At 39.1% G+C, this 13,697-nt stretch overlaps 1 protein-coding gene across 5 annotated transcripts in view; it reads right to left on the reverse strand.

The window, feature by feature from the left end:
* Positions 1-5,998: 5,998 nt before the first annotated feature.
* Positions 5,999-13,697, reverse strand: part of CNIH3 (cornichon family AMPA receptor auxiliary protein 3) — a 43,860-nt gene continuing 36,161 nt past the window's right edge. The window contains exons 4-6 of one of the 5 annotated variants that reach the window (XM_090134994.1): positions 10,063-10,175; positions 8,036-8,133; positions 5,999-7,122 (exon numbers count right to left, since the gene is read on the reverse strand). In XM_090134994.1, coding sequence (XP_089991120.1) covers positions 7,118-7,122; positions 8,036-8,133; positions 10,063-10,175 — 216 coding nt within the window. In that variant the 3' untranslated portion in view covers positions 5,999-7,117. Of the gene's footprint in view, positions 7,123-7,421; positions 7,923-7,989; positions 8,134-10,062; positions 10,176-13,697 lie in introns of those variants that run through there. The other 4 variants (XM_031596433.2, XM_090134991.1, XM_090134992.1 and 1 more) reach the window with 4 other exon arrangements.

Genomic DNA, 13,697 nt, shown 5'->3' on the forward strand with positions numbered 1-13,697 from the left:
AGAACAATGGCCCATCTGGTTCCAGCTGCTATCTCTAATTGCAGGCCCTTGTAGTCATTTCAAAGCAAAGCAAGAAATGCTTCATAACTGATAAGCTGGACAAAGCGTATATAGCCTGCTGAACTGAATTCACTGATAGTTAAATGTCTTCTGAGATGCATATGGGTTTGTTTCTCTTCTGCAGCTTTACTCTTTCAACAAGAACTTTCACAGATTAGAAACTGGTTCAGATTTCTTTTCATGTGTTATATCTTTGCCTCTCGATTTTCTTTCAGTGCTCCCATTGTTTTTACACTATGAGAAAAGACAGATAAGAATCCTCCTCCTCCAGATATTTTGTACGGCTTTATAATTCATTTATGTAGTTCTCCCTAGCCAGACATCCGCTCAGCAAAGAAACAGCAGGAAAGCTGAAAGTCAAACCTGAGGAGAAATCCATTTCAAAGAGATGGATTTAGTACGCTTGAAACTCTACTAAAACACACCCTACAAAAGGACAGTTGGGAGGAAGGTTTCCAAAACCAATGTAGAGACACTGCTTATAGAGACACTGCTTATTAGGCACAGAAAACAAATTCTCCTTATAGACAAAACAAAACAAACAACAAACCACCTCAAAACAAACAGGTCAAGGAGAACTGCTTTTGCCTTAAGGTATGACCAGTGTGTGCTTGTAAAGACAAGGTAGGTCAACGTCATTAGCTGCAAATGGCTAAGAGTTCTGGACTGTCATGTTCTTACTTTAAGAAAGAGCCAGCGATTCAAAGTGACAAAGGGAATGTCATCTGCTCTGCAGTAAGTGTCCCTACACAACAAGATTTCTTGGTGGCTGTGAAGACATGACCAAGCTCAAATTTGCCTATACTGCAGAACTATTCTCGACAATGGCTACATTCAACTACTCCAAAAGTCCAGAGACTCCTAATAGAATCTAGAAATTACATTTAAACAAAGCTATCTGGATATTTGCAAAAGAATCAGCTACATTTGCTACATTTTGCACTTGCAGTTCTTTATTGTTATTAATTTAATACATTTATATTTGCCACATTGCGTCAGGTAAGGTCTAAAAGCTCCTGTTTCAAAAGAAATGAATTTATGGATTGCTAAAGCTGCAATTAATAGCTCAATTCGCATCTCCAGTAACTTTACTCTGTCAGTAACTCTGAAACAGTAATTATTTGAAATAACTGTGGCCAAACTTTGCATTCCTATCAACAGCGACAGCCTGATTACCTTCTGTCTTGTGATTTACATTGTTTTATAAACTAAGCAAAATGGAAGTACTATACTGCAGATGGAGCAGAAATTCTGGTTTGAGCTATCCCACGAGACTACACTTTGGCTACATAAATCTTGGCATAGTTTGTAGGAGTTATGCTTTCCTGGCAGCGCTTCATGTCAATGATCAGTATTTGGAAATCTGCTTAATAAGACTGAAGTACCACAACAGCAGGACAGTCAGATCTTCTCAGATCTGTCAGGACACAATGGTGATATTAGAGATACTTCATGAAGAAAAAAAGAAAGAAAAAAAAAAAGGAACATCTATTCAATCTTTGGACAAAATAAGTACTTCTGGCTCTTAACATTTTGTTCCACTTCCATAATGTATGACCTACATACATTACTAGAAAAAATATTTTTAAAAGGTACTTTATTTCCCCCAGAGCTTTACTGATAGTCTGACTACCCAGAAACTCATAGAACTAGGCCAGGGAACTATATTTGCTCTTGAATGAGAATTTGCCCACCAATTTACAGGTAAGAAAATAATTATGTTAATTGTATAAGCACTTAAAGATATTTACAGAACAGGTTTGTTAAATTGCAGCACAGGATCATCTGCAGCAAATGGCTTCATCATTGTGATGTACCACTGAAACCATTAGAATTTTGTTATCACATACTCACAGACTATTTGGGAGGAAAGAAAGGAGAAATGCTGTATTTCAGAGCAGAATTTTCCCTCCTGCCCACCTACAATTGCATTCCTGCACAGAATAAATCAGAACAATCTGTGATTAAAGAATGATAAAAAATGATAAACTCACCAGAATAAGAAAGGATTGAGATCACTGATGTAAAGCTCAGTGTTGCACGGATGGTAGATTGATAATAATTGCTTCCTAAGTAAAGATACTCTATTTTACTTCGATCTTTTTACCTCCTGTTCTGTTTATGGTAATACAAGCTTTACATCCAGTAACATCTTTGACCAACTGAAGTTATTTGGTAATTTTTTTCCTTCTGTTTTTAATTTCCATTGCCATCTTGGTAGAAATTGCACAGTGCTGAGGGGGACTCACATGATGTAAGAGACAAAACTTCCATGAACTCCTTTGAAGCCAGATTTTTACCAAGTTGGCCTAACATTCACTGACAGTCTGGCACTGAAACATCCCTCTTATCCCTTTGATACCCATGTTCTTCTGCCATTAGTATAATTAATGCAAACGGATGTGACATCAAGATCTAAAAGACAAGACACAATTTACCAGCAAAATTCTAGGGAGTTTCTAATGCAACTCGATTTCCCACATAGCTCTAGAGCAATACATGGGCATGATCCAACGCCCTTTGCAAACAAAAGAAAGTCTCCAGTAAATTCCAGGACTTTGGACCATGCCCTGTAAAATTACCAATATCATTAGTTTTAAGTATCTGTGTGGAGACAGAATAGAGAAAGAAAGCAGAGTGCTAATATCTATACTAATGAATGACCAAGCACAAGCCCACAGCAGTGTCAGGTCATCGCAACCTCCATACAGTTTCTGTATGAAGGTGTAGGTCAGTTTTCAGTGCCTTGGTGCAAAAGGAAGCATATGGCCCCAGGAACAGACAGAAAAACATTTGTGACACTTTAAGTGCAGTTAATTATTTGTAGGTGAATCATACTGCTATCAGCACTGCCTTGCTGCATTTGAAACTGAAACAGTCACAGCAGCAATGACTTCTTTCAGCATCACTGCAGTTCAGTTACCTGACTATGTATAGGAGAAGAGAAGCACAGAGCAGTTCTTCCCCATTGGGGCTGCCTTTCCATCATAGCCAAGGGGAGGCAGCTCTGGGCCAGCATGCTGTGCAGCCACTCTGTTGGTATGCAGCTCCTTTAGGTTTCATCCACTCACATTGTTTTTCCACCTCCTACCTTTTTCCTTTAAATACATTCAGCATTCACGAAAAGAAAAGGAGTATTATATGTGTGGAAAGATTTCACAAGGTAGGTAGCATCATTCTCACTTTACAGATGGTACAAATGAAGAAAATGAATGTGTGTGCTCACTGCACATCTCTTCAAGGGAGCAAGGGAAATAATGTGATTTCCAATGACCTTTGTGGGGTTCATATCTATCACCAGAGCATGTGAGAGAAGAAAACTGCTGCTCCTAACCAATGGTATTTACTTTTCCAGGAGAAGAGGCAGGAAGCAAGAAGGCTGGAGGAGGAAATATGCAACTTCCAGTCACCAGGAAGGAGAACTTGTGATTAAAGGGATGGCAGAGATTATTTCTTCCTTAAGTGTCACGTAGGGAAGAGAAGATCTTGTAACTGAAAATCTCAGCACTTTTTCTATTATTCGCTACTGTCTATGCAGATCCACTTGCCTGGTTTGGTCAAAGTATGCTTTGCTCATGTTTAGCAGCAAGATAGCCAGGTACTAAGAGGGCATCCTGTCTCTTTATCATTCTTCCTACCTCTTTTCACACTTTTTCTCTCATAATTTATCTAGCAAGTCTAAGAGTGCAAATGGTAAATCTGGTTATGAAATCATCCACCACACATGGGTATAACTGCTCAGCAGACAGCCCTTAGCCTTCACACAGAAGAATACGTGGTAAATTTATGGACCTTTTAGAGCAGTGAAAAATTTTCTACTACAAAAGTTACCAAAGCAAGGAAACAAAATCCTCTCATTATGAGAAAATGATTAATCTGGATACAAGTATGAATATGCTATTGAAGTCCATCTGCCATAGCAGACACAGCATATAATGGTGTAGCCCTTGACTGCAGCCAAGTGCTGTTGGTCTGCTGGGGCAATCCAGGAAGACACTGCAATGCGTCTGGGCAATAACACCAAGCAATGGAAATATCAAAGGCTGTATCTGTTGTCTGTATCTGTGAGATCTGTAGCATTAACAGCTTTTTAATACCTTAGACATGCTCTTGAGTTCTGGGCTGGAGATACATCCAAAACATCTTGGCCAGTTTTGTAAGTTATTTATACTCAGCAGGTTAACTAAATTCCAGGAAAGGAAAAGTATCCTCAATTAAGGATTTTTTTTTCATTAGACTTAGACCACATTTTTTCTTTAAGATAAATTGTTATTGAAAGCAATGGGGTTATTTTTTTGAATAAGGATTATTGGTAAGAACTGAAAAAGCTAACTTTCATTATCCATTTATGGCAAGCATAAGTTTGGGTAAGACAGACTTGAGAATACTCTGAACATCAAGAAAGATTAATCAAAAAGGACAGCAGAGAAATCCTTTAAAGATAACACAGAAGATGGAAAGCTTTACTACAGGAAGATGGAAGAAGAGACAGCTCACTTCTAACAGCATGGAAGCCAAAAAGGACGTGTGCCTTTTCCTGGAAGACCTGATCAGAATTTCACCCATTCAGCCTCACAAAAACATGCCAGGATTTTTCACGAAACTGACTTCAAAGCACTTATGGAATGTTGGAAATCTGAATTTTGTTTTTTCCACCTCTGATGCACCCTGGAAGATATGTGCAAAGATTCAGTCGCCTCCTCGGAGTTGAGTTTAATGAGGTAGCAGGATGTCTAGAAGTTATTACAGCAATGCTGATTTTCTCCTGTGGAGCTAGCTTCTATACTACTGCAGAATGAGATGTTTTCATTCAGCTAGTATGTACAGAAGAAATCCAGTAGCAGACAATCTTCAGCTTCTTAGGTATTATGCATTAATTATACCATGGCATAAGAGCTATCAGAGTTAGCTCTGTAACCACTCACTATTCCTTAGCTTAAGCACACTTCAAGCAAATACACCCATATGCAAGATCAATGTGACTTGAAGAGCAGTTCAGTCACTTCTGTAACACGTGCAATCCAAACTTATGAACCATCAGGCAGAAATTAGTTTCCCAAGTAACCTGACATGGCAGCTCTGTTGCGTGCTTCTAGAAATGGAAATGCTAGGCTGTAAAAATTAAAACTGCACAATGCAAGACTATCAGTTATGTCTGTACTGGTAAACTGTAGAATGTCAGTGCTAAGCAGAACTTCATCATTTAAATACTGTTAGAATGACCTTGGTATACCTTTTACAGAAGCCAGTTAGCACTCCTCCAAGCCATGATCTTGTCACAGGCAGTCAGCAGTCAGTTAGCATGCACCAAAGCAAAGTGCTTTGCAGGCTAAGAGGATTTAATTTTGTCAGTGTAGGTTGATCAAACCAGAAAAAGCCTTGGCACTGTACACAACGCACTAGCTCCAGCTCAGTTTTTATTTTGCCAGACATGAGATTACTGCATGCAGCCATTGCTTCTCCAGCATGCTCTAAAATAGGGCTTATTAGCACAGGAGCAGTGCTGAACGCGAGACTGGACCTTTCTTTCTGAAGTCTTGTGCCCAAAGTCCTTAGGAGCAACCTGTTGGCTCTCAACAGCCACACCAAATTTGGCAAGGTCTACACTGGGCCAAAGCTAACGAGACCAGTTGTGAACAAGCTGCTTCCATACAGAACTCTCTGCCCTCTCCTCAGCATCTGTGCCAAAAACATGTCTTATTAGCTCATTCAATAGGACCCAATTCGCAGGACCCAATCTCTGTGTGTGCTGGTACAAGTCTTAGAAGCTTCCTGCTGCCCAGGGCACCAGTGACTGCCTTGAAATACCTTAGTGATTCTGAGGGAGTCAGCCCTGGTTCACTAGTTTCAGTGCTGAAACATATTTAGCAGCAGTTCTGAACAGATGATGCTTTTGACCTGGTAAATCAAACAGATTAACATAAAATATGAATAGACTGTGAGTGCTTACATAGATGTGTATTCGTATATACATATATATGAAGATTCACAGCTCATATGTATAAAATTAAATATTAGTTATACAATAAAATAATAAAAATTCTTTTAAGTTATAAAAAGAACAACTTAAATACCCACCTCATACGGAACAAAAACATTTTGTGGCTTTCAGCATAAATTTGACAGCAGAAATGAAATTGCACAATAGAATTTCAGACCACAATCTGGTCTGGTATTTCACTGTCCAGAATTCTAATGAATGTAATATCTATATTACAATCCTCTTAACTTACGTAGTTCTTACCAGTCTTTCTTGCAGTCAGAGGAACACTACTCTGCTTGATAATGGCTAGGCCGATTCCAATGTATTTATACTTATCACTATGTTATTGATGCATCACAAATGAAGTACAGAAACATACTGGATGTTTGTCTACAGTAATAACATGTCGTTAAAAAACAGAACACCGCAATTTCTAAATAATTTTGTTGTTATTGTTAAAGAGGAGTGGGGGAAAAAAGCCACAGAAAGCAATTCCCCAAGATCCAACACCCTTTTTGATAAGTGTCACATGAACACCCCTGCAGAACAGTCACACATCTTGTCTGAGCCCAGTTAGTGCTCATTTTCATGACGTATTGTGTAAATGTTCCTGCTATTTACGATGATCTTGTCCTCCGCTTCCTCAGAACAGAACAATCATTAAAAAAGAAAAAAGAAACTTTGCTCCTTGGAAGACAGTAGGGACTACGGTTTATGATGAATCCACTTAGCTGAGCAGCATTATCCTTGAAGAGGAAAACAGTTCTGTAACTCAGTCTATTTGGTTGCATTTTTTTTGTTTCCCTTGGGTTTTGAAAGTCATTTGCTGCAACACACAGAGACAGGAGATAAACAGCTAACTCAGCCATTCTTCATGGTACTCTGCTTCTGCTTGGTGTCTCTGTCACATACTCTATTTACTTCTTGGGTTCAAAGTTTTCCTCTCTTTAATTTTCATTTACTTATTTATCTTTGAATCATGCATCACTTGGCTCACTCCTTGCACCTCCACAGCTTTTGTTGTTTTCAGTCTTTAATGATGTTCTTTTAGTTAAGAGCTCACCAAAGTGTAGATCATGCTGAGTGAAAAGAAAGACACAATATGAAAGTATCCTTTTGAAACATAAAGAGCGCTTTGATTTTTATAACCCTTTACTGTCCCCAAGGTCTGACTGTAATGGCCAGTGCCTTCCTTGGCATTCTGTCTCTCTAAACTATCTTAATTATGATGGATTCAAGATGGATATCAAAAAGAACTCAAGAAATAGCAAATTCATTAGTGATATCCTACTGTACCACAAGCTGTGTTTGAGCTTATTAAAATGTGCTCTCATGTCTGAATTTGAACAGTGAAGAAACAAAACCATTTTGCTTTCACACGTTTGATATTTACAACTTCAACCAGCAACCCTCAGTGTGGCAGGCAAGGTTTACCACGAAACTACATGTTTTCTTTCCTTCAGAGAAAAATCCATACAGTAGAAGAAAAATGAAATACAGACAACCAGCTAGCACCATTCCATACATATTAAGTACAACTCTAAAAAATGAGGAAATTGCAGTATATTACCACAGCCCCATTTTACTGCAATACTAGCTCTTGCAATAAAAGCACAGCAAAAGTGGATATAGTACTGTTTTATTAAGGACCAGGCAGCAGACCTTGGCTTATGGCCACATTTTAGAATGAAGGAAAGCAGGGCTCAGCACAACAGTTTAGTTCCAGCAGAAATGCTCAGACAAATGCTTGATATTCTACATGTAATGAAGTGTCCGCAGAGTTCAGCGCACGCTGCTGCAAGTAGGTATGCTTCCCTGAATCAAGATCAGAAGCAGTTCTGTAAGGCTAAGGAAGCATGCACATTCGTTCCAGTTATTCCTAAATGCAATTTCACATGTTAAATGAAAAGCAGCTACTATTTCCTCAATAAAATTACCAGACTTACCAGTAAAGATAGTAGAAGAAAGAAAGGAGATAGAAAGCTAGCTTACACCAGGCCTCTTTCTGACAGTAACTCAAGGTATCAGCATTCATGACTGCAGGTGGATCATAAGCGAGTTCTGAACTATCTGCTGGGCAGCGAAAATACCTGAAAGAGAAGGAGAACTCTAGAACAACTGTAACATGCCGTATTAGATACGTGCTGACACATACTGTCCTGATCATCACCTCGAAAGAAAACAGTCTTCCATCGTGTAGGAGAAATTTACTTCTCTCTATCAAGCCTTTATCGAGCCTTCTGGACATGGTTAAGTCAGAATGCTAGTCTAGATATATTGCAGAACCAAGCAATTCACGGATGTGAAATTTCTGTGCTCTATTAAATCGTTAGACTGCAACATTCCCCCTGCTTATATAGTTCTTTCTGGCTTACTCGCTAATAACTTGTATACTGTGTGTTACAATACGTGGTCTGTGATCACAGCATGGAAGAAGAATTACTGGGCTTTAACTGCATCCACACAACTAATTTCAGATATGATGAGAGGTGACAGTCTCAACCAGTTGATAGCTCAGTTTCTTCTACTCTGAAAAGGAAAAATTCAATACGGTATAACAAGAGAGTTGGCTGACTAGTGTTTTCTGCACATAGCACTGCTCAGAAATTCATTATCTAAATAATTTTTTTCAGAAAATGTTTTTCTTATTATTTTCACCAGAGACTGGGTATTTGAAAAAGCTATAATGAAAGATGTTTTTGGCAAAGGAACTTTAGTCTCAGTTACTTTGCAGCTTCATTGGAATGATAACACACAATTATCTTCCCATGGTTTTATGCAGAAATTTTTACAATGAACCCAAGAGCAGCAAACAACCCGAGTAATTATGACAATACATACGGAGAACCACAGAAACATATCCTAAGTTTGGCATCGTTATTTCATGTATGACCATTTCCACTTTGTATTTTTTGCTACTTTTCACACTTGAGTCGTTATCCTTTGAAAGACAGCATCGTAAAACACCATGATCTTTATTATACCCAACAAAAGAGCTCTCATGGCTTCATCTGATTAAACTTTGAGAACTATGCTGTCATTCTAACTTCTGGATAATATAAATCTACTACAAGATGTTGCATTATTACCAAGTTTTGCAGAAAATAGAGTTTAAAAGCTACTATTTTTTAATTCATAGCTGAGGCACAAGCAGTGCCTTCTTTGCAGAGTTGTTCTTCAAACTACTTCACAACAGAAGCTCCCTGCTACCATATGTATCTCTGTAACACAGAAAGAACCTGACAGACAAAAATTGTCTGTGCTTTTCCAAATACAGTAGGAATGCAAAACTAGTAGAAGACTGTAGACTGATAGACAGAAAAATGAATGCCTCATGGCTATCTTCAGAGGTGCCAGATCCTTTACTAGAATCCAGTGGAAGCTGTATTGCCAGCAGCTTCAGTCCAGAACACATTAAAGCTGCTACACAGCAGCTCCCACACAGTCAACTAAGGAAGCCCTTGGGTGAGCACAAACATGTAGCAGAGATCCAAAGCTGAAGACAGCTGGAGAATCCAGCTGCTTGGAGAGGTGAGGGAGTCACCATCCAAGGAGGTGTTCAAGTACCATGGAGATGTGGCACTGAGGGGTGTGATATGTGGCAAGGTGGGGGTGGGTTGGTGGTTGGACACAATCTTAGTGGTCTTTTCCAACCTTAATGATTCTGTGATATTAACTCCCTGACAGCTCCCAGCCTGTACAGCTCTTAGTGCTTCACCTTCAGACTCCAGGTCACTTCTAGTTCTCATTTGGGTGTGGTGATTCCATCTCACACTTGGAATATTCAAAGTGATTATTTAAACGTGGCTACCTAAATTAGACTATTTGAAGCCACATTTATGTATTACAGGTTTTCTTCCCCCATCCTGAACGTTCCACAAAATATACTTTCTCTCTCCAAACTTGTGTCTTAGCTGTCTTTGGGCCTTTTTCCTGTTGCTGAGCTGCATACAATCTGCATGGCTGATGAGCTGGCACATATGGCTAACAAGCAGTCAAAATATAAAAGATGGGCTTACCTCCAGAAGTGATAAAAAAGCAGAGGAACATTTAAGCCCAGCGTGAGCCATTCCTGAGCACACAAAAACATTATGCAGAAAAGGCTATGGATGGAGTACTCCGGCAACACCAGCTGAAAGGAACAGAAATAACAGATCAGTAAAACATCCCTGTGACTTCCGTCACTGGTTTTGCAGAAGGCAAACCTGCATCCATCCCCAGACATACCTCCAGAGAGGGATAGTAAAGCAGAGAGCAATGAGCACAAGGCATGGAGCCATCCTGGTTCTGATCCTGGCTGTACACTGTGGGCTTTTTTATAAGTTACATTCATCCTGAAGATATCAAATTCATTACTAAGTTAGCTTTTCGAGCTAAAAACCACTAAGAAGGAAAACTCACACCCCTGGTAAATCCATGGCTTCTCATGCTGCTTGTTGCAGACCAACATGATCCTTTCTATTAAAAGAGAGAGTGAGTGGGCAGCTAGCAGAAACAGAAGTTTATGTGATGTTGATTCAGAGTGATTACTTCTAAAGGCTCTTTTTCACCTCCCTTTCTTAGCTGGTCTTCTCTTGTTTTCTTATGCCTTTTCTCAGAAATTCAATTCTTATCTTTATTCAAGCAATAAAAGAATTTTATTCCAGTACCTTCTATTTCTCAAAGCCAGACAATTCCACACACAGATCATCTGTATCTCTTGCTGTGTCTCCAAATCACATCAAAGTTAAAAACAAACAAACAAAAAAACCATACAACACACATACAAAAAAAAAACCAAAAAAACATTTGAGGGACTTCTTCTGATGTCAGTTCGTCCTCACCAGTCAAATAGTTCAAGTGAGTCTTGTTTCTGAAAACAGCGAGAAGCCCACTACAGCTACTCCCAACTTCTACCTACTCCCATACAGTTGTGCTGCAACAAATTCCATAGTTTTAGGACTTCTTCCACTTCACAAGGAACGTATTTTTTCACTTTCATATCTCTAAGTCTATGCAGCCAGTCTAAGCATCCTCAAAAGCTTATCTTATGTGGATGACAACTCATGGTACAATTGCATAGCACAGATTCCAGATGGCAGTTATTTGTCACTGCTGGATTTTTTTTTTTTCTTTTCATTTTTAGAATGTGATTTAGAACATGACTATAACCTTTACCAAGAGAATGATTCATCCTCGCCATAAATTACAGACAAGAAAGGTCTTAATGATGAATGGCTTCCGACTAAGCATCACGGCACTTTCAAGTATATTACATTCATTATCACATATTTGATTTCTGCTTCTAACACAGTTCACAAAGTTAGCAAAAACACAATGCTTGATCAGTGGGCTGGCTGGTAATAGCTGAGAAGGAAACCCAAGGTGGAAATTTATAAAGGAGATTTAAAAAAAATAAATAATCATCTGTGAATCTAGAGAAGAAACATGGGAAGCAGTAGAGAACAGATTCACTCTCCAGTCACAGTTTCTAGTGTATACTAGATCTACCTCTGCTTTTAATAGAATAACAGATGGGTCATCTTGTCTCTTCATCTTTTTCTTGGAACAATATTTTTGCACCAGCATAAATAAATACAGGATCAATTCTGATCACAGTTTCCAAAGAAAATTCATGGAAAGAAGCAAACAAACACCAGCCTGTAAAGCAGCTGCAGTTAACATTCAAATGATTTAGCCAAGGGACTAAATCTAAAAGTAAATGAGGAAAGTAAAAACATAAGGGAGTAACAGAGACGCTTGTGAAGAAAAGTAAACTAGAAAAACAAAACGTAACACTGCCTCTGTTCCTGGCTGGAACAGTCACCTTGCAGTCCTCTGAAACCAATGGAGATTCCAGTGCACATCAGCAAATACAGGATTTGGTTCCTGGAGGGAAGAAAGCCAGTTCAGGAACCAGCAACTGTCAATCCTTGTCATTGCTGCCAAGCTAGTCCACTGCAATGGTAACTTCTGAGATACGGAGAGTTGTGCTGCAGGAGTTGTGCTAGGATCTTTAATTCATTTCTGGGACAGTGTATAAAGCTGTCAGATGGCAATCATTTTAGGATATAAACAGTATGCTTCTATTTTGAACCAGGAACACTCTGATTCAGATAATGAACTCTGCTTTCTGACACAGCTCAGGATGAAGTCTGGGGATGGTTACAGAACACAGAGCTGGAGGAGAAGCTGGCAAAGAAGCACAGCTCTTGAGAGCTGAAACGTGGTCACTTGGAGTTCCAAACTAATGAACAGCATTGCAAATATACTGTTAGAAATTCTGTTGGCTGATGTTTACCCATGGAAAAACCACAAAAAAGCCTGAAAAGGAAATCAAAGTTTCTAGATCAAAGCGATGCTAGTCATAAACATCTCTTGCTATAATGTAAGCATAGGAAAGAAACTACTATACCTTCGTATGTATGCTCTGATATGTACATTTAATATACGTATCAGCAAAAAATTCAAAATCTTTTTATCACAAGCCATTTGCATTTCAAACGTAAAATCTTTGCTAGAGATCAAATCATTATCATCCCATAATAAATATTCAGTACACTCTCATACAAGATAGTATACACATGCATACAGGTAGATAGTTTCATCCTTATAGTTCCAAAGCAAATAAGGCAGCCTTTGCTATGTGCAGACAGCAAGGTTTGGCTGAACTGAAGCTAACTAAGAACCTGCCAGCAGCTTCTCTCCACTTACTGGAGTACAAAGTCATCTGAAGATATCAGCTGCATCTCTCACAAAGCTCAGTCCTTTATTCAGTCACTTTTAATCAGTTTCCTCTTCCCTAATTGTGTTCTGTTGTTCTTTTACAAACAACAATCCCATCTTTTCCTGTCAGTAGTCTTCCTCCTTACTGTGCTTATTACACATTACTACCTTCTTCTCAAATGTAATTTTGCTCTTCCAGAACATTCTGTTGTTTTTAAACGGAATGACTCTCACAGCTGGGCTCACCAGTGAATATGCACAAGAAATACCTCTCTGAAACCCAAATTGGGAAGATAGAACATGGGAAGATAGAACACAGTGAACAGTGATCTCCCTTCATCAGTGCTATTAAATTCTCTTACTTAGAAAAAAAAATGTAACAAGTGAATCAAACTGCTTTCCCAGTCACTACTAAGTCACTAAAATGCCCAGAACTCATGCCTCTGTCACGTACCTTGTTTATGTCCAATACTCCTGAGTATTAGACAATAATAGTAATTCTTACAGAATCACTGTTTTTCTCCCCCATGAAGTCTCCTTGCACATAGCCCAGACCCCCTCCTTTAACCACCAATGTGCTACTCTACCCATAGGTAGGCAACTACCAGACACAGCAGTGCTACTTTAGCACAGCAGTGAACGCTGCTGCACCTGCTGCTGGCAAAGGATGGCTGCAGCTTGTTTCTAAGGTGCTCACTTTGCTGCTTTTTCCGTAATAGCCCTTACTAAAGCTGACACACAGGGAAAGAGTGGAGGGAGTCAGACCCACGGTGTTCAGGACACAAGAGTTATTTTAATTACACTTTGAAGTCCATCCTAGTAGAGCCTGCCAGAGCTAACCCAGCTTACTGAGGAGTATCAGCTGCTGAATTTAAGACATTAGGAGCTCCTTTGGAGCTGATTATTTAGCATCTCTGAAATCCTGCTAATTGAACAATGAAAAAAATCA

The sequence above is a fragment of the Phasianus colchicus genome, chromosome 2, assembly GCF_987193195.1.
Source record: "Phasianus colchicus chromosome 2, bPhaCol1.hap1.1, whole genome shotgun sequence".
NCBI lineage: Eukaryota > Metazoa > Chordata > Aves > Galliformes > Phasianidae > Phasianus > Phasianus colchicus.